The sequence below is a fragment of the Meleagris gallopavo genome, chromosome 1 (genome assembly GCF_905368555.1).
Source record: "Meleagris gallopavo chromosome 1, MGAL_WU_HG_1.1, whole genome shotgun sequence".
In the NCBI taxonomy this organism is placed as follows: Eukaryota; Metazoa; Chordata; class Aves; order Galliformes; family Phasianidae; genus Meleagris; species Meleagris gallopavo.
The window spans coordinates 103,298,779-103,319,044 of record NC_139404.1 but is presented as its reverse complement, the minus strand read 5'-3'; the positions used below and the strand labels follow the sequence as shown (position 1 = coordinate 103,319,044).

At 36.8% G+C, this 20,266-nt stretch overlaps 1 protein-coding gene across 7 annotated transcripts in view; it reads left to right on the top strand.

Moving 5' to 3' along the window:
* The window catches only part of SYNJ1 (synaptojanin 1), a 60,957-nt gene that overhangs the window by 28,423 nt on the left and 12,268 nt on the right, over window positions 1-20,266 (top strand). For 4 of the 7 annotated variants that reach the window (XM_085242056.1, XM_085242048.1, XM_085242040.1 and 1 more), the window contains exons 13-25: window positions 622-645; window positions 4,152-4,343; window positions 4,492-4,576; window positions 5,899-6,039; window positions 6,625-6,817; window positions 8,033-8,191; window positions 9,007-9,163; window positions 9,519-9,636; window positions 9,746-9,961; window positions 10,688-10,766; window positions 11,936-12,098; window positions 12,977-13,183; window positions 13,583-13,711. In XM_085242056.1, coding sequence (XP_085098182.1) covers window positions 622-645; window positions 4,152-4,343; window positions 4,492-4,576; window positions 5,899-6,039; window positions 6,625-6,817; window positions 8,033-8,191; window positions 9,007-9,163; window positions 9,519-9,636; window positions 9,746-9,961; window positions 10,688-10,766; window positions 11,936-12,098; window positions 12,977-13,183; window positions 13,583-13,711 — 1,863 coding nt within the window. Of the gene's footprint in view, window positions 1-621; window positions 646-4,151; window positions 4,344-4,491; window positions 4,577-5,898; window positions 6,040-6,624; window positions 6,818-8,032; window positions 8,192-9,006; window positions 9,164-9,518; window positions 9,637-9,745; window positions 9,962-10,687; window positions 10,767-11,935; window positions 12,099-12,976; window positions 13,184-13,582; window positions 13,712-14,326; window positions 14,366-20,266 lie in introns of all 7 variants that reach the window. The other 3 variants (XM_085242033.1, XM_085242021.1, XM_085242064.1) reach the window with 2 other exon arrangements.

The following is a 20,266-nucleotide window of genomic DNA, read 5'->3' as shown; positions in this document are numbered from 1 at the left end:
TCTAGCTCACCTGATGAGAACGGGGCAATAGATCACAGAACCCTGCATTTCCAAACAGAGGCATAGGCTGTGCAATCCATAGGAGTGCAGTCACATCCCATCCTTTTGAAACTCCAACATGCAGCAAAATAGCAAGTGGTGCAAGGAAAACCTTGCCCTGTTGTAGTAAACATTTTAAGTTACTATGTGTAACCCAAAAGTATTTTCTTCTTTTTTTTTTTTTTTACCATGAGATTTCATGTTATTGTGACTTTTCCTGCATCAGAAGCTTGCCTCAAAGCTAATTGAAAGTCCTTGTTCCTTCTCACTTTCTCTGTGAATGCAAGCTGGCCTGTTGATATTTGCAGCTCTTGTGTCAGTGGTAGAAGATGAGTCAGTCTTCACAGAACATAAGGTCATTGCATTTTCTAGTAGGTGAGGTATAAGTTAGGGCAAGAATGAAGACTTTGTCAATACTGTTGTGAAACTTTTTAGATTTTGAAGCATAAAAGATGTGCTTTAACTGATGTGAACAGTTGTGTATAATAAATTGTATATTATAGCTTGTTCTCTCTGAATTTTTTTTAAGCAATTGCCTGTTTGACTAATTCTTTTCTTGTTTCCTTCTTACTGCATCCGTAGTTTCAGAGCAATCATTACAATCAGGTATAGTATAGAAATTAAGCTGTAAATATCCGAGTAGCTGTTCTTCTCTGGCTTTTTTCCATGCCTATTTGCATAATACTTGGTCTTGGGCTCATGTTTTCTCTGTACTATTTGGACCTGAAGTTCCTATGCCACAAAATTCCATAATATAAGGAAGTCTCTTTAATACAAGTGAAAATTCAGGAAGTGGAAAAGGTTACAGTTGTGTTTGGGTGTGGGTTATAAAAACAGGCAGCCAGTTCTTGGTTGCTTTATTTTATTTTATTTTTGCAAATGCTTTATTCTAGCTGTAGAGGAACTTGCATTTTTATCTAATTTGAGAGCTTCAATATTCTTGTTTTGTCAAACTGGTTGGGTTTTGGTGGGATATAAGGTAAAATTCTTTAGTACAATTTGTAATTTTGTTGCTTTGTCTTTAGAAGGATCTACCTGCGTGTGTCCTTGCATGAGACTGACTGTATTAATCTCGAAGTGATGGTTTATGTTGTACAAGAATGATCTGAAATAATGTGCTGACACATGCTTTTGTGGAGCAAAAGTATAGGTGAAATTGCTGAGATACAGTTACCTATGCATGCAACATGAAAGTATTAGAGCATCTATTTAGATAGAACTCTCTTTGAAGAGAAAGCTCAAAGAGGGACCATCGTAGTTAGCATCATGTCTCAAGATTAGGAGTTAATATCTTGACCATTGTTTTTTGGGCTTAAAATGAGATATTGGCTAGTGGAAATTCTCCTTTCTGTTGTAACTCTATCTGGTTACTCCATCTGGAGCTGCTCCATCTGAAGAGATGATTTATATGTGCTATATATTTTCAAGGGAGGGCTGTGAGTACTTCTCAGCTGTTCAGCATTTCATCACCTCCTTGCTTCTAGAAACTATTAGTTAAAAAGCAAAAAAACAGATTTTGCTATATGCTGAGAAAGCTTAACACAATGACTCAGAAACTGCTGATTTAATTGAGTTCATTTTGTTACTTTTTGGAAGTAATTTTGGTGAAGCCAGATCAGATGCCTAGTTTCTAGGTGAGGGAAAAAAGTAGATACTCAATACCTAGGAAAATAAAGGGAAAAGAAGAGAGAGTGAAAACAGGAGGCTACTAAACTGGGAAAATTATTTGAACAGTTATTTAGGAATTGTGAGTTTCTGCACAGTCTCCATGGAACTTGGATACTCATGTGGTAGCCATGTGCCCCATGTACTGCAGAATGAATGGGGAGGATCCTTGCAAGAAGCACTTAAGAAGTTGTTGACTTATTTTTTGTTGAGATACATCGGAAGTGTTTGAAGCTCCTTATAAATCACAAAGACTCACTAGGAGTTGTAAATGTTGATTTATTTTTTTTTAAACTTACTGATATAATATTTTATTTCGGACTTAATCTGGATACAGATTGCGTACAGTGAAAAATGCCTGCAATAATTTGGACATTGCAGCAAAAGAGTTAAGTTGCATTTTGAATTAATGCTCCTTTTGTGAAATTGATTTCCAAATGTGTGCCTGCTTAGTATGAGCAGCAGTTACAACATTCTTGTTACAAGATAACATACTATGTAATTTATTGGGTCATCGGTGCTGTAGAGTGGGACAACTGTTTTGTTAAAAGGAAAATAACGTATGCAGGAGGCTCAGGAGCTCTGAAAAACCATTGACTCGCTCACTGTTTTGGAAAAAGGGGTGAAAATACCTTGGTTTTCTTAATTATTCTCATTTTGAATGAAGAGTCATTCTCCAATGCAGAAGTTTTTCTAGTGTAACAAAATCAATTTCATGTTTGCAATAAGCATGCTATCAGGTCCCTGATGAAATTGCATTCTGTTCCGCTGTGCTTTTTCACATTAGGGGCTCGTTACAGCACCAGGAGTTAAGTAGGCAGTAATTTGATTTTGTATGGTAGGAAATGCGAATTACTTGGAGCAACTGTTTAAACTCAGAGTTAGTGCCAAAGGAAAAGGAAGAGGGGCTGAAGTGAAGAAGTCCAAATTGAGTTTCTAGACTTGCAGGAAACTCTACAAAGACGAATCTATGCCGGTCTTAAGAGCCTCTCTGTGGTACCATTTTGGATTCCTTGGGTTCAGCTCACCCTTAGGGTGATTGGGTACTTGCATGCATTCTGGCTGCATCATTTCTTGGATTGGTTTCGTTGCAATGATCAACTGCTGGGATAATTTCTCTCTTTGACTCTCATTGGTTTTTGCAGCATTTGGTAGACTTCTTAACTTGACTGTTGGTTAGCATGTAGGTACTTCTGGTAGTAACCTTGGTAGGTAGCTGTCTTATAAAGGTGTGAGGTATTCTGCTGACTCCTTAAAGTCTTGTTGACTTCATTTACCTGGACTATGATAAGGAAATTAATGGGGTGATCGCAAACACGATCTGCTTGCATTACTCTCAGCGACACCAGTCAGTTTGCTGGCTCTTGTGTGTGGTTACCTCACACGCAGACATATGATTCATTCAACAGTGAAGCTATTCACAAATGTAAAATACATCATATTTTCTTCTATTGGTTTCAGTTTGTTTTAGAACCACTATGGCCAGACCATCCTTGGTTTTTGTTTTAACTGGGTTGCCAAAATACTGGAGCAAATTGAAAGGTGACAAATATAAAAGAATAGCTAAAAATTTAACATAAAAATTTGACACTGCTCACTAGTAATCCTGTTTGGGGATCTGAGTGACAATAGTATGCCTGGTAATTGACTGTTTTGCCAGACACCACACAGTGGAGGGAAGGATTCCATCCAATGAAGTTTCTATGATTCTCATAAACTGATGACCATGACAGTCTTACAAGCAGATAAATTAATTTTGCTTGAGTAAAGTACAGTGCAAGCAATAGTATTCACATCTAAAGCAATTTCTTTCCTACTTCTATTAGAGGAAAAAAAAATAGCATAATTAAAAAGAGAGAGATCTGTTTGTTTGCTTCAGGAAATTATGCAGCTGATCTGTGAAGGGAATTTTTAAATCCCTGTAACTTCAGTGTCTAAGCATTAAATAGATACATTTCTCACAATGCCCTTTACAAGTAGATCACAAGTAGATATACATATTACTATATAGAGAAATGTAAATAAATAGTTATGTATAGTAATACATATATACACTATATATATTATATCTATGTAACATATGACTAAATTTTATACTAATATACATACTATATAAAATGTATATAGTAATGTGTATTACTATATATGTAGCATGTATGAGTATATATATGTTACATAATATATAATTTTGAACACATTATTACCATCTTTCGTTCAGTCAATATCCTACCTAGGCAAATAAAATGTCTACAAATGTACTTCACCTGGTGAAATGCTGCATCCATTTTGCTTTCACACTTTAACTTTCTGTATGTCTATGCATGGATTTATTGCTTTTTTTTTTTTTTTTAAGGAAAAGATCTCATTGCCAAGTATTTTTGGGGGAAAAAAAAGGGAAAAATAGGAAATCCTATATAAGAATAACATATGTTTACATGTTTTTGCAGCATCTGTAAAAGTACTGAAGAGTATGTGTGAAAACTTTTATAAGTATGCAAAACCGAAGAAGGTTCGAGTCTGCGTTGGGACGTGGAATGTCAATGGGGGGAAGCAGTTCCGAAGTATTGCCTTTAAAAATCAGACCCTCACTGACTGGCTTCTAGATGCACCAAGCATAGCTGGTATTCATGAATTCCAAGGTAAGATTTGTAGTCTGGCCTTTTTTTCTTTTTTCTAATTGAAAACTTTCTTTCATAATTAGACTGTGAACATTAGAATAGAAATATGAGATCTTGGTTCCAGAGTTAATTGTAACCGACAAATGGCTTTTTCAATATTTAAATGCAGATCGAAGAAGCAAACCTGTAGACATATTTGCCATTGGATTTGAAGAAATGGTGGAGTTAAATGCAGGAAACATTGTGAATGCAAGGTAGGTGACAAAATCTATGCAAAATTAATTCCACTGACAGCCAGACTTAAGTATAATGCTATTTTTTTCTCCTTAATTGTGAAGGTTGGGATTATTTTATGTTAATTTTTGCCTGTATTCCTGTTCTCTCTGCCTGTGTCTGTGCTGAGACTGCAGAATCATCTCAGCTTTTGTTAGTGAAGCTGTGAACACTTGAGATTACTCAAAATAATCTCAAGGATCCAAACAGTCAGTACTTGGTAGTATTTTGGATTCCGCTGAAAAAGTTCAGTAGCCCCTGAGCGTTTTTTTTTTTTTTTTGTTAAACACATTGAAAGGATTCCTCTCTGATGCTGGTAGTATTCTGCAGTCTCTGTGACTTCTTAGTGCTGGGAGCAGTGAGTTCTGTGAAATCCCTTCCAAAAGCGTGAGTTGTTGGTATGCCTTTGTGTACTGTCTGGCATCAAATTTTGGTCTATATAAAACAAGTGCATCCTTTTATACTGTCAGTCTTTGTCGTTGTCAGAAGCAGAAGTAACTTCTAAGCATAACTTGATCTATTTGTAGGGCTTTTTTAGCTCTGTTGTTCCGTATGTTGCATGTATATGTTACTGTGGGATTTGGGTTGGATTTTTTTGCTCCTGGTGAAGTGGGATATGAAAATATACCTTTGTCAATTCTGGATGATATGAGTGATGAAATCTTCCTGTATAATCCGAGGATTATATTCACTTTGTCCATTGTTTTGTGTTGCGTGTTTTTCTGGTTTTTGTCAAGCTTTAATTCATCAGGAAAAAAACCAAACATCTAAAGTCTATTGCACTGTGTGCCTTTGCAAAGGCTTTTGTCCCAAGGACAAAGTGACAGTTTGTTTCATCCACTAATTTGCACTCTGTCTAGTTAGCAGTGCTTCTAGGTCTGTCATTTTTTTCATGTATATCCCATGCTAGCTCTGAGAACCATAGTCTTTATGTTTTCAAGTAAGTTTCTTGTTGATCTAAGACCACAGACGGATGTTTTCCAAATTTAACTGAGCTCTAGGCTAGGGGGTAACTCCCAAGAAAAATTTTTACTCCTGTACTCTAACCTCAGAAATATAGGAAAGAGTCCTGGTTTCTAACATAGTCCATGTTATTCTGAAAGGTGAGGCAACGTCGTATGAGTTTCACTACAGTCTTCTAGGCTGTGACTCTGCCAGAAGGCACGTTCACAGCTTTGCTTTGACCTGCTTTCCCAGTGTCTGGTTAAAGTTACTGTATGAAGGTGATTGAATGAGATCAACACTCTCAATACCTGCTTAATTTCTTTTCTTTTAAAACTGGCACTTTTAATCTCACTGCTAGCACAACCAATCAGAAGCTCTGGGCTGCAGAACTGCAGAAGACCATATCAAGAGATTACAAGTATGTGCTGCTGGCTTCCGAGCAGTTAGTGGGCGTCTGCCTCTTTGTGTTCATCAGGCCCCAGCATGCTCCCTTTATCAGGTCAGTGAATGCACAGCTGTGCCCAGGGCTGGGTCACCTGCAATTTGTTGGGTATTGCACACTGATGTACAAGTATACTGAGAAATGTGTTGGGCTCCAAGAGAGGGAACTAGCCACTTAAGTTCTTTTATTGTAGCTTTAAATATCTTATCAGTTGACTGGAACGCTTGAAAAGTGGAGGTGTTATATTCCTGCTTGATAGCTGTTGACTTTTACTTAAAACAGTTCTGTGGCCTTACTGCTGAAATAACAACGTGAAAATGTCATTTTTTTCCAAGATAAGGTCCTATTGTTATCCTTTAGTTCCTTTACAAAGTATCTTTCAGGGATACAGTCTTCCTCAAACAAATTTAGAGCTGTTCATCTGGAGGGCAGCGGCATGGAACAAGCTGCCTAGGACTGTGGGCACAGCCCCCAGTGCAGCAGTTCAAGGAGCATCTGGACAGTACTCTCAGACATAAGATTTCAATTTCAAATGGTGCTGTGTGGAACTCAGAGTTGGACTCAGCTTTGTGGGACTCTTCCAGCTTTGGATGTTCTATGATTTTATGATTTGAAGGTTTAATGTTTGTTTAACTCTTTCAGAGACGTTGCTGTTGATACTGTAAAGACTGGCATGGGAGGAGCCACTGGTAATAAAGGTGCAGTGGCAATTCGGATGCTGTTTCATACATCCAGTCTTTGCTTTGTCTGCAGCCATTTTGCTGCAGGGCAATCACAAGTTAAAGAAAGAAATGAAGACTTCATAGAAATAGCTCGCAAGCTCAGTTTTCCAATGGTAAGCAAGAGTGTTCAAATTCCTTAACAAATGAGAAATTAAACCCCTCATGAGCACCAGCAGCATCATCCAAAAGTTTGTTTTTCTCCCCTTCCCAAATGTCTTTGGGGAATTTCCAACTTTCCTTGGATTAGAGGTCTCAGAGATAAAAAAAAAAATCAATTCCCACAATTTTTGTTGAAATAGAAGATTAGAGAAAAATAGAGCTTTCCAGAGCAATGACAGATGGGGAAAGATAGAGGTCTGAGGGTTTAGTATAGGGAAGAGACCCTAGAGATTCCTGAGATGTTGTGGAACTTTTGTAGGTACTAAAGTTAATCAATCATGAGGGGGGGGGAAAAAAAAAAAAAACAACTATGGGAATGGCTCTGTTTTCAGTACACAATAATGATTTTTTTTTGCTAGCTCATTTTAGCTTCTTTTTTAACATACTTTTGTCAAATTAGATCATGCAATTCTGTAGTTTATTCTCATGAAAGTTTATCAAATACCAAATAAGTAGTAATTTCAACACTTGCTTGAGACAAAACTGGCTTAAGATGCAATTGTTAGCTTCTGTGGCACTGTGCAGACAACTGACATCTGATTTTATTGGGTTTCTTTTTTTTCCTAATTTTTTCACCCTTGTTCTATTTTAGTTTTTCTTGAATGTATTGTATTTTTAGAGTTTCCAGAAACAGTTTTGTAAATACTGTTGTTTTAATCTACTTCATTTGTTTTGATTTACTTAAGGGCAATGAAAAAGTCAAAACAAAGTAATAATTTTCATTCAAGGCCTAGGCCTTCTTAGTACTAAAAGAGCTCCTCTGTCTGTCCCTAGCCTCAAAAAATTGTATGTAACTGAAAAATTTGCAATTAAATCCAAATAATATAGCCTTCAGCTTGCAGTTCATGCCAGGATATTCTGCCAGAAGATCTCAGGGTAGTATTTGTGATGCAGATAGCAGATGAAGAATTCATGGGATCCAATTCAGATGATTCATGTTTCTTTAGAAATGCAAGCAGCATAGAAAGTGTTTATCTTCTTTCATATCATGCATGTGTGAATAACATACCTGTGGCTGTTGGTTCTAACCGTATGGATAGAAGTAATAAGTAGTTTATGATTTAAAAAAAAAAAAAACCTAACACCTCCTAAACTGAACTGCACCTGAAACTAGTAAATTTCTGTCTCTTGATTGCTTTTTAACTTCATTGTGTGCTTCTCTTTTACAGGGAAGGATGCTTTTTTCCCATGACTACATTTTTTGGTGTGGTGACTTTAATTATCGAATAGATATTCCTAATGAGGAGGTTAAGGAACTAATCCGACAACAAAACTGGGATTCCCTTATAGCAGGAGACCAGCTTATCAATCAGAAAAATTCTGGACAGGTATCTTAAATATATCGCTGCATTCAAGAATATTGGAGAAGCACTCTAACCTGTTTGATGTAGACTTGGCTATAAGATTCATATTAGGTTTATAGTCAAGTCAAATGCTGGTGCAAGAGTAGACTGTAGGTTGGACCTGATTCCATTAACTAAAGGGTCTTAACTTATGTTTCATCTGAACACTGCAGGAGCGTGCGAATCTGCCTTCTAGTGTCTTGTGTTTGCCAGCTTTATCTGTTAATGCTGGGCAGGTGATTGAAGGAAATGGTGATAGTATTTCTTTAGTCTTTCACATCATGTCAGATGTATTGATTTTAAAGCCTGTTGGAGTTTTTTTGGTTTTTTGTTTTTTCTTTTTTAACTCTTATTAATTTACACATGAGGCACTTGCCTTTCTGAATATGCTATGTATGTTCAGAAAGGTAAATAAAATATAATCACAATTCCCAAATTTGCTGACAAATGAGCAACTACTCAGCTAATTAAAGTGCTGTGAGCAGCATCTTGATGGCCTCAAGTTCTGCATGATATTGGAGGAACAGTATGTTGCTGAGGAGTATGGGTTTCAAGACATAATTGTTGACATACTTCTGTTCAATGATGATCTGTCTGGGTTGCTGTTTAGTCATAGTGGCAGATGTAGAATGCTCTCAGTAAATAAAATTTGGAAAAAGGTTCATATTATCAAATGCCTTTTTTTTTTTTTTTTTGAGATGTCTATACAGGTTTTCACTGTTAAAAAAGAGTTCTGATAAGTTTCAAGCTGTTTCCCATCTGTTTCTGTCTTCTGGCATGACATAATTGTTTTTTTATAGATTTTTAGGGGATTTTTGGAGGGGAAAATAAATTTTGCTCCTACGTACAAATATGATCTGTTTTCTGATGACTATGACACCAGTGAAAAGTGTCGCACGCCTGCGTGGACAGATCGTATTCTTTGGAGAAGAAGAAAATGGCCCTTTGACCGATCAGGTTTGAGTGCTTCCTTAATTTTTTTTTTAATATTCTTTTAGCCGGTGTACAGAATCTATTTAGTGACATCCAGAGTGCCAGCAGTTCTGAGCTTGTCTCCCTGGCTTTGTACCAGGCAGAAAGCTTCTAACAGAATTTTTTGTACACAAGAGTGACACTGAACGGGTGGATCATGAGACAGACAATAGTTACTGACATTTCACTTGTTTAAAAGGATCTTTTTCTTTCTGTAAAATGCTTGGTTTTGGTCTAATTTCTTTTTTTTTTTTTTTTTTTACTACTTGGATTTTTTTTTTATCATGTCCCTGCAATCACTGTATCTTTCCCCTTTTGTTTTCATTAATATTGAATGTAGCTGAAGATCTGGATCTTCTGAATGCTAGCTTTCATGATAACAGTAAAGTCCCTTATACGTGGAATCCTGGTACTTTGTTGCACTACGGAAGAGCAGAATTGAAGACATCTGATCATAGGTTTCAATTTTTTTTATACATTACTTCCTAATCGTTGAAAATTTAATTTTAAGGCATCTTATTTCTCTGTTTACAACCTTTTTTTCTGGTTGTGTTTTTTTTCCTCAAGGCCTGTGGTGGCGTTGATTGACATTGACATATTTGAAATTGAAGCAGAAGAGAGACAGAAAGTTTATAAAGAGGTGATTGCAACACAGGGCCCACCTGATGGTACAGTAATGGTCTCCATCAAAAGTTCTTCAGCAGAAGAAAGCTACTTTGATGACAACCTGATTGATGATCTTCTTCAAAAATTTGCAAGCTACGGAGAAGTTATACTTATAAGGTTAAAAAGGCCTTTTATTCTTAATCTCTATTCCTTTGCATTTTTCCTTTTTATTTCCCAAATTAAATGTCTTAATGGGCATTTCAGTTCTGATCTGCTTCATTTTTAATGCTCAGTTTTCAACTCTGATTTTAATAGGAGCTGAAGATTAGTGGTTTTTTTTTTTTTTTTTTTTTACTATATGCATTTCAGTTTTCAGATTTTTTCTCATCTTCATTTTTGAGCTATAGCATCATACTTTGTTGGAAATCAGACTTAAAATTTCATATATGTATGATTTTGAGCAAATTAAGTCAGTAGTTTTTTAAGGAACTGAACATGAGAGGATCCCTGTGACTGCTGTTTTCACTTAGTTGTTAATGGAACCCATTGACTTCTAGAACCCTGAGAGCATGGGTCCCTAGAGCACAGTTCGATCTAATGTGAAATGCTTGATACAAATTCCTAACCTCTAGCCACATAGTTAATTTTGAATGTAAACTGTCTAGCTGTAGCCGCATAATCTTAAAATGACAGTGGTTTCTGTGTAATACTTATCAATTTCTCAGCCTTTTTTTCCCCAAAGGGTCCATCCATAAAGCTTATTAAGCCTGTATACATATATATGTATATACATATATACATGAACACTGACAAACCTTTAATCTAAGAGGCTTTGGATGATCATAGGTAGGATAAAAGATTATTGCCTATCGTTTTCCAAGTATTTATCAATGGACTTTGCAGATTCGTGGCAGACAAGATGTGGGTAACATTTTTGGAAGGAAGCTCTGCTTTGAATGTTATGAATTTGAATGGTACTGAGGTAATGTAAAAATTACTAAACTTTCTTATACCAAGAGAAGTATTTTTAAGCACTGTTTTGTTTTTGGTTTGATTTTTACAAGATTTTCATCTTCCACACTAGACTGTTGCATCTAGTCTTTTTTCTGCTTTTGATAGCCTCATAGCTTTTAATACAGTCTTCCAAAAACCAACATAAGGAAGTCATAAGATTTATTTAGTTTTGGGATAAGGGCTATTAGGAAAATTAAAATCCTATGTTTAGGGATATCTTCATCAAAATAGGATTTTAAAAAATATATTTTTTTCTTTTATGATTTATATAGCACAGCTTTTACCTCAAATTTGTGGCAGGAACTAGTTCATCATTTTTATAGCCTACTATCTGTAAGAAGTGAGTGTTCCTATATTGAAGCATTGACATATCTAAGTGATTGCAGCTCTTTCTTTGACTTCTCTAGGGCCAGTATTTCATTTTTGTAAAAAAAAAAATAAAATAAAATAAAATAATTAAGATTTCACACTCAATTTTTTACTCAACAATGCTTCTGTTAAAACTTAGATTCTGTAGGGTGATATTTGCAGATGGATCTTCATATCTGCTGAGATTTTCACCAACAATCCATGTACTGTAGGGTCTCCTTGTCATGTATCATTTTGAAGAACGATGGCTGTTTATCAATCTAATATTGACTTTGTTAATATAGTTTAGTAGGAAATCTATTTTCCTTTACAAAAGGTAATATTTCTATCAGAACAAAGAAACCAAAAGCTTTCCTGTTAACTGAAAAGAAAAAAATCTTGATATGCAATTTCTCTGGTTTACTTTAGAAAAACATTAATTGTAGTTGCAATTAGCGATAGACTTATAGAATAATTAGAGTTGGAAGGGGCTGCTGAAGCTCATCTAGCCCACCTTCCTTGCAATGAACAGGGACATACGCAGTTACATCAGGTTGCTCAGGACCTTACTTTTAAGTTTAAACTATGTAGATGCACTTAATTAGAGAAATAAAGTGAAAATTATAATTATTTTTCTGTGAAATGTCACTGTTGTTGTTTGGTCCCATAAATTCTGATAACTTGTATTTCATAATTCATAATTTTATTATTTTTTTATGCAGAATGCTGAATTTTAATATCCCTATTTTTAACAATTTTTGTTTTATGTGTACCTTTATGACAATTCAGATACTAGGAAGGATTATAAACATAAGTTTAAAAAATCCGGACTGGATCAGAAGTTTGGAGGACGAAATGAATCTAGAGAAGATTAATGTTGGGCTGCCTTCATCAACAAGCTCCACCTTGCTTTGTGAAGATGCTGAGGTTACTGCAGATTATGATATGGAAGGTTTGTTGGAATAAAATACTATTTTTGAAATGCTTGTAGTTCTAACTAATCTAATTAATTTAATACCACTGTAATTTAACAAGCATATACCTAGCAGAAACAGGTGACTAAAAAGCTTTTAATTTCCAATAGTAGCTTGCCAGTTTATTGAGCCATTTGTGATGGCAGTTTGCACTGTATGCACTGTACACCAAAGTTTTACTAATTTACTCACTTTTTTTTATTCTTTTCACTTGATCCTGTAGTGTCACAGGGATCGCTTCATTCAGGCAGCTTTTATGTTTTTATGGAGACTGTCTACAAGCAGGATATCCAAATTCAGGTTACAAAGCAATTATTTTTGGGCCATATAACAGATAGGACTAATGAGCTCCCATGCTAAGTATTTATACACTTACCCCACTCCTAACAAACACCTGACGAACCTTTTAAAGGCAGGCAAGTATCAACTGGATGAAGAAGCCTTCATCCTCTGTTGCTCCTTGGAACAGGCTCACCTTCAGCATTCATTTGCTGCTTTCCAGTTCCTTGTTTCTGTCTTTTTTTCTTTCCTGTCGTTGCTTTCGTAATGAAATCCTTGAGCTGCTAGAAATCACTCTTGCATTCCTCACACCTCTGCAGTTTGATTTTCTTCACTTGCATGTTTTTTATCTATCTACTTTTTCACAGTTTTTCCACTAAGCATATGCCAAAGGCACCTTGCCTGGTGACACTTCTTGTGGTGTTGTATTCCTTGAGCAAATTCCTTGAGAAACTCGAGGGCTTTTTGCAGAAAATCCGACATCCACAGTCAGTTGGTAATTGTCCCACTTAAGAAAATAAGTAACTATAGCTCCCTTAATTTGACGTGTTTTCTTTTCTGGGTCATGGTTATCTAGGTGACATTGATGACTATAGTGCTGAAGTAGAAGAAATCCTTCCTCAGCACCTGCAGCCAACCTTAAGTTCTGGCCTTGGAACCTCCCCAAGCTCCTCACCACGTTCCAGTCCCTGTCAGTCTCCTACACTGTCAGATGGACCCACACTCCCAGTGAGACCGAGCCGAGCTCCAGCAAAAACTCCTGGACCACCAGTTTCCGTGCACAGTGTGTATTATGTTGCTCAATTTCCTCAGCTACTGTATGGTGTGGCAGTGGAATGGCCTAGTGGCAGAATACTTGCTTGTAGATAATTTTCAATAGCCCTTCTAGAGTAATAAAAAAGGCTATTCTTGTCATTGCATTTTACGCATAGGTAGCCTTGGGTAAACCACCTCAGTCTTGAAAAGCGTATCTAATGAAAGCACATGAGACAGCTTGTTTTCACTGTTGGTTTAATTTATTTCCCCTCTCTCCAAACCTCAGTGCTGTTTATGTATCTCTGCATTTGCAATTCTGGGAACTGACTATCCTTTCTGTGGAAATAATTTATTATAACAGAAGCTTAACTGTGAATAGAATACACAAGTGATTAATGTTTGCACTGTTTTCTGTCACGTTCTCCAGATGAAACTCAACTTGGTACCCAGCAGAAAGACACTTCTCAGACCTTGGAGCCCAAGCGCCCTCCACCGCCTCGCCCTGTTGCTCCTCCTGCACGTCCTGCTCCACCACAGAGGCCGCCTCCACCATCAGGTAACGTGGTGACAGACATTGGGAGATTGGAAATAATTTGTTTTGGCTCTGTGAGATGAGCTTTGAAGTTCCAGGCCCAAAGCACCTATGGTTTGGGGCTCAACACAATCTCACCAGAGGTTTTTAAATAAGATATTTAGTTGGTACATTTAGTAGCCAAATTATAATGTTGAGGTAAAACAACATGTGTTTTTCAGCACCATTTAATTACTATTTTATTTAATGAATTAGTTTTATAATGTTTATAAACTAATTTCTACAGCTCTAAAACATGGGCTTTCCTTTGCGTTGTTTAATCAGCATTTTCATTTTTGTATGGCATCTTAATTTTTTTATACAAAAGATAAAGAAACATATGCAATCATTGATTTGTATTCTTTTTGTTTTGATGTCAGTACTTTATCATGTCTGAGTTCTTAATTATAGTATTCATCTGGATCATCTGAAAATGTAAACAATGGAGCGTTAAGAAAAACTGGATGTCCAGAATCATGCAGGCAGCATAGTTACTAACACACTGACCCTTGTCATTTATAACTTTCTCATTCTTTTTCTTCCCTCTTACTATACTGATATTTTTCATTATTGCTGCATTCATTTCTTAAATACTGTAAGGCGGTAGGAGTCCTGCACCTGCTAGAAAGGAGTTTGGAGGTAATGATTTTAATTATTTTCAAATATGACTATATAACAAAATTTCAATGCTCTCTTTTGACAATACTTAATATTGATGTCCAAAGGCAGAAATTATATTTGTATTTAAAAATTATTCATTTTTATTTCTCAGTATTTGTATCCCTGCTGAATTACAGTTGATTTTTTTTTTTAGCAAAACAATATTTCCCCAGAAGTTGGTACATTGTAGTCAGATTAGCACTGTTCTGTGTTTCTATCTTGTTCTTTGTCCTTGTCGCAGCATACCCAACTAACTTTTCAAAGAAAGCTGTCTTGTTTGTAGTTGTGAAAGACATAGATTTCTTTTTTTTTACCATTGCTGTTCATGTTAAGACACATTGTGAATTGAGTTGTGATTGAAGTTGCTTAGAGTGATTATCCATTAATTGCTCAAATTGAAACTGCTGCTGAAGTCTGGCCAGATTTCCCCTGGATGATCACCAGTTAGCAGAGAACTGCAAATCACTGAGCTTTATATGTTTCTAGGCTGAACACTCACATCTGCATCGTTTATTTGCTATTTCCAAGTATCCAAATGTGCTCTTAAACCTTTTCTAGACACACGAAATGTCATCCATAGTTCTTGGAACTAGTGTGTAATTCAGTACAAATCTAGCAAAGGAATTTATGCAATTTAAAGGCACTGGAGATACAAGTCTACAAAGAAACAAAATCCTGAAATAATTCTCTCCTAATTCCTTTTCTTTTAATAATGATGAGGGCCTAATAAACTCTTCGGGTTCGTTTTATTTTTTCCAGCTTGATCTACTTTTGCATGTTGTAACAACTCACCTGTTCTCAGAGTGCTTCTTAAAACTGATCTTTGTCTATTTTTGACACTTGCCCTGTAGTTGAGCTGTATTGCAGGGACTTAAATCAGTTTGTTAATACATGGGATACAGTGAGTCTCTAGAATACTTTTTTAATGGCTATTCAGGTGTTGCCACTCAGTTGGTAGGAAACAAGGGTTTTTGGTGAAAACAATTCTAAAAGAAGTAATCATTTCACATAGTTTATTAAATATGACTTATTCTATTGTGCCAGAGATGTGTAGAGCTCTTAGATTAAGTTGAGAATAGGGGATTATTATGCCAAAGGCATAATATTTCAAAATAATTGAAATGCTTAAGCTTTAGAAAATAGTATATACATAATACACAACGTCTGTGAGATTCAATTCGTACTACTTCAGTCCTATATAGCTTTGTGTGCATTGATTCAATCGTGTCTGTCTAGTTTCAGTGTCAGTTGTGCAAAGATCAGCCTTCATTTCTTGCTCTTTTCCAATGTCATTTTGCATAGAGTTATAGCTTGCATAAAACTTGCTTTTTATGCAATCTTTTAAAAAGAGTGTAGTATATTCTTTTTTCATATATTATTCTGATTTAAAACTCATCCTACTTTTTCTATCCTCCACGTTTTCCGCTCACGGAGTACATTTGTAAGGCCTGACACTTTGCTTTTCAGCAGTACCTGAGCTTAGTTCAGAGGAAGTTAGCACAGGACTGGAAGCAGAGTGTAAATGTCACAGTGCTTGTGTAAATGGCATCTGTTTCTCTTATCTAGAATGCACGCTCCTAAAACACTGTTAAAATACCCCTGTGTACTGTAAGAGTATGACTTCTATAGAATGTGCAAAACAACATTGTTCAGATATCTGAAATGTCAAGCATTTTAAATGTTAGCTTTTTTTCCCTTTATGTTCTAACCTTTTATTCTGAGGGCTTCAGTCCCTTCAGTGCCCATCATGTTTCTTCTCATGGCTCAGTATGCATTCAAGAATGTTTTTAGAATTTGGTTATACTTTATATCAGAATTAATTCAGATTTTAAGTAATAATGCACCAAGAACTACATGTTAATTGTAGAGGTTTGCAAAGCATAGATTTTTTGCCTGCTAATGTCGTTTTGAGGATTCTATAAACTCTAAATTGTTTATAGTTCAAAATTAAGATGCTGTACTGCATTATGAATTTTTAGGCAGTGTTTAAAATGAGATGCTATCGTCAGTTACTTGAAGTTAATAACTGTTTTGCTTTTTTTTCCCTTTATTAGTGATATTCAAACATTTCCTGATTAATGCAAGAAAGGCTGATAGTTGTCTTTTGTCATTGCTTTAAACTATTAAAACAGGGCTAAGACTGAGAGAATGCACAATATCTTCAGTATATACAATCATTTGGGTAACACGTGTTACCTCTTTGCTGTCATCCTAATCCTCTAAATAAAGATTATAAGCCTAGAAAATATAGTAGGAAGATTGATATGCAAAGAAATGCTAAGATGCAAAAGCAAACACACTTAAGCAGCAAATACTGGTTAGTGTACGTTGATATTTACAGTCACATGTTAAAAACTTTTCAAGAACCATTCAACATCTCTATTTTTCCGGTCACTTTAAAAAAAAAAACAGAGCTAATGTTGTTTGAGTACATTAGAATATGGGACATTACAGTCATTTTGAAGAAGATATTTTTCACGGTTTAAAAAAAAAAATTGAACTTTTCTTCCTCTTTTGCTGAAGAAGTACTGTTCAGCAACAGAGGAAATAAAAAGCCTTAATGCTAAAGCAGTTATTTCATTGTTCAAATGTTAGGAAATAGCCTAGATTTCTCAGATATGCATACACAGGATCTTAAAATGGTTTGGGTTGGAAGTAACCTTAGAAATTACCTTGTTCCAATACCCTGCCATGGAGAGGGATATCTCCCACCAGCTCAGGCTGCCCAGGGCCCCATCCAACCTGGCCTTGAGCGCCTCCAGGGATGGGGCACCACAGCTTCTCTGGGCAACTGTGCCAGTGCCTCACTGCCCTCTGAGGAAAGGATTTCCTCCTAACATCTAACCCATGGGCATCCAAGCTTTTGACTTACCTGGACTGCATTGGGTGAACGGGAATTGCCTTGGGATGCATACTCAAAGGTCACTCCAGAAGTAATGCTTCCTATTTATTTCCATGGAAACTCCAACTGTTGCAAAGAGCACAATCTCACTAATTGATAGAGCAAATACTCAGGTACAAAAAAACTCCTTTTCAATGTAGTAGCTGCCATTAGCTCTGCATTTTCTCCAGGAATGAACAGGAGTCTGTATGCTGCACTTGTTTAAAACAAAAAAAAAAAGTGCACCAGTGAAGATGAACCATTATTGCCAGTGCTGAAACGCACCATCCATCTCTTAATGTGCTCACATCCACTGTTTGATCTCCAGAAACATTCAACAAGTGTCCATGAATGTCAGTGGATGTCATTTTTTTCCACATGGAGGAATTCAATTCCGCATTATTGCTTTGTCTGCACATCCATATCAGATGGCATTGTGTCAGATTGCCCCTCTGCTACCATCTGTCACATGGCAACAAAATGGAATATTGGTGGGAACCACCAACGTTTGCCTCTAACACTGTAGGCCAACATCATAAAACAGAAAGCATTGCTTTTGGAGAGTCCTCATAAAATATATACTATAGTTCATGTATATAAGTAACAGAACATTTTAATCTTCAATTTTTTTTATTTAAATAAAAAAAGAGAGAGAAAGCAACAAAAGCACGTAACTAGTGGGATATGTGACCTTGTTTTGGTGAAACCAATGCTTCAGACTGGTTGAATGGCAGCGGCTGCAATTCTTAGTGAGTTCTCCAGGTGTTCGTCAGAGACTTTGGATGGCATTTTCTTCCTCCTGCGCTAATAGCACACTGATGTCTGGCTGTTGTTGAGCAGTGGGTGTGCTCCCAGGGCTGGGCTGGGCCTCTTGGTGGAGCAGAGCTGCTGCTGCAGCAGCTGGGGGCAGATACTGAGAGGCAGGGTCCAGGCCATGCATTGGACATGCATGATCTACCCTAAATCTCCTCTCCTTTAGTTTAAAGCCATCACCGCTTGTCCTATCACCGTGCACCCTGATAAAGAGTCTCTCCAGCTTTTCTGGGTACTGGAAGGCTGCAATGAGGTCTCCCTGGTGCCATCTCCAGGCTGAACAAGCCCAGCTCTCTCAGCCTGTCTTCACAGGAGAGATGCTCCAGCCCTCTGATCATCTTTGTGCCCTCCTCTAGACTCACTCCAACAACTCCATGTCTTTCTTGTGCTGGGGGGTCCAGGCCTGGATGCAGTGCTCCAGATGGAGTCTCACAAGAGTGGAGTAGAAGTCACTGGTCACTTCCTTTGCCCTGCTGTCCATGCTCTTCTTGATGCTGCCTAGGATGCAGCAGGCATTCTGAGCTCCAAGTGCAAGTTTCCTGTCCATGCTGACTTTTTCAGCCTCCAAGCCCTTCTCTTCGGGGCTGCTCTCAATGCATTCTGTGCCCATCAGCCTGTATTTGTGCTTGGGATTGTCCCTACCCAGGTGCAGGACCTCCATCTATCTATCTATAGCTATTTATATATGTGCCCATATATGTATACAGGCCCCACATCTGTGTGTATGTATATACACACACATATACATACCCATGCATTTAATTTAATGAAAGATTGGAGTTGTTTTATTTTCCATTAAGCTAATCTGTAAATATAATCCTTGCAAAACATACAGTTCTGTTTAAAAGATGTCAGGGCAAAAGTTACAGATTTATTTTCGATATATCAAACCGCTTTCCTTAAAACTCTGTTGTTAAGTAACTGTGTAGCATATTTACTTGCGAAATACTCTATCAGGCTGCAATTAGAATTCTCAAGCTGTATGGTGCATCAGCATAGGAACACAGGTTTATGTGCTTATGGCCAGAGGTTCCTCCCATTTCTTCATTTGAAAGGAGTTGACTTGATTAATCATCTTGCATAAAGCAAGATTTACTTAACAAGACAGTCCTGAAGGTATCTGATCTGGGCTGAGGTGAGCTTCATAAAGCTAACCCTGCTCCTAGAGAGGCTTTATTGTGTCCATTTCCATTAGTACTTTTGAAGGAAGAGATAGGGTCAGAGGAGCATCCTGTACTCCTTGGGAATGCTTTCCACTGCCCTGTTTTTATCCAGTCAGCAGGTCTAATAGCCTCTAGGTTATTACAGTCTTTTCTTCTGCAGTGCACCCTTGGGTAGCATGTATACATATTTGAAAGCGGTGACATTTCCTCTTGTGTCCCCCTGTGTTCTTTGTTCATCCCTCTGCAGTGCTGTTTCTCACTGAAAAGTTTGCTGTCAGAAACTTTTGCAATGGAAATCTAAGGTTAATTGGTAGAACCTGTAACTCACCCAGAATATATCATGTGCCAGTATTGAACATCTTGGAACCAGACGTTCATCAAAACCAGATATTTGGCATCTCTGAAGATAGTCACATACCAGCCTTATCTGCAGCCTTTAATCTTCCTACTCTGAGTGACACTTCAACCCATATCTGACAAAACTCATAGCACGCTTTCTAGATCATAAAGAGCTCCTGAGCACATAAAACACATCAGCACACGATTAGAAAAACACGAGTCTGTATCATTGCTAAGGCAAAAGTTGCTTTTAAGGTAGTCTTCTTGAACACCAGCTCCCTTCTCCTCATCTATGCTAAAGCCATTTGAGAGTTGCCAGATATTACTTTTACTTATTCCTATACGCATGCCTTAAGGATTCTTCCTTTCATACCATTTGATGCTATTATGCCCAGCTCTGTTTTTATCATGTAAGCTTATGGACTCTATGTGTGCCTGATCATATTACAGAATCAAAATAATTCAGTGTGATTATTCATAATTAAAAATCTTCTTTCTCTCAGTGTGAATTTCAACATCTAACTGCAGATATTCTCTATGTGAGTTGATGTGGCTTTCTGATGTACAGAGTGCTGCTTGGAAATAATGATATAATTCTGTTTAATAGAATACACTATATAAAATGCAAACCTTATTTATTCCATTAATTTGCTCATTCAGATATAGTCTTGTTGGAAATATATA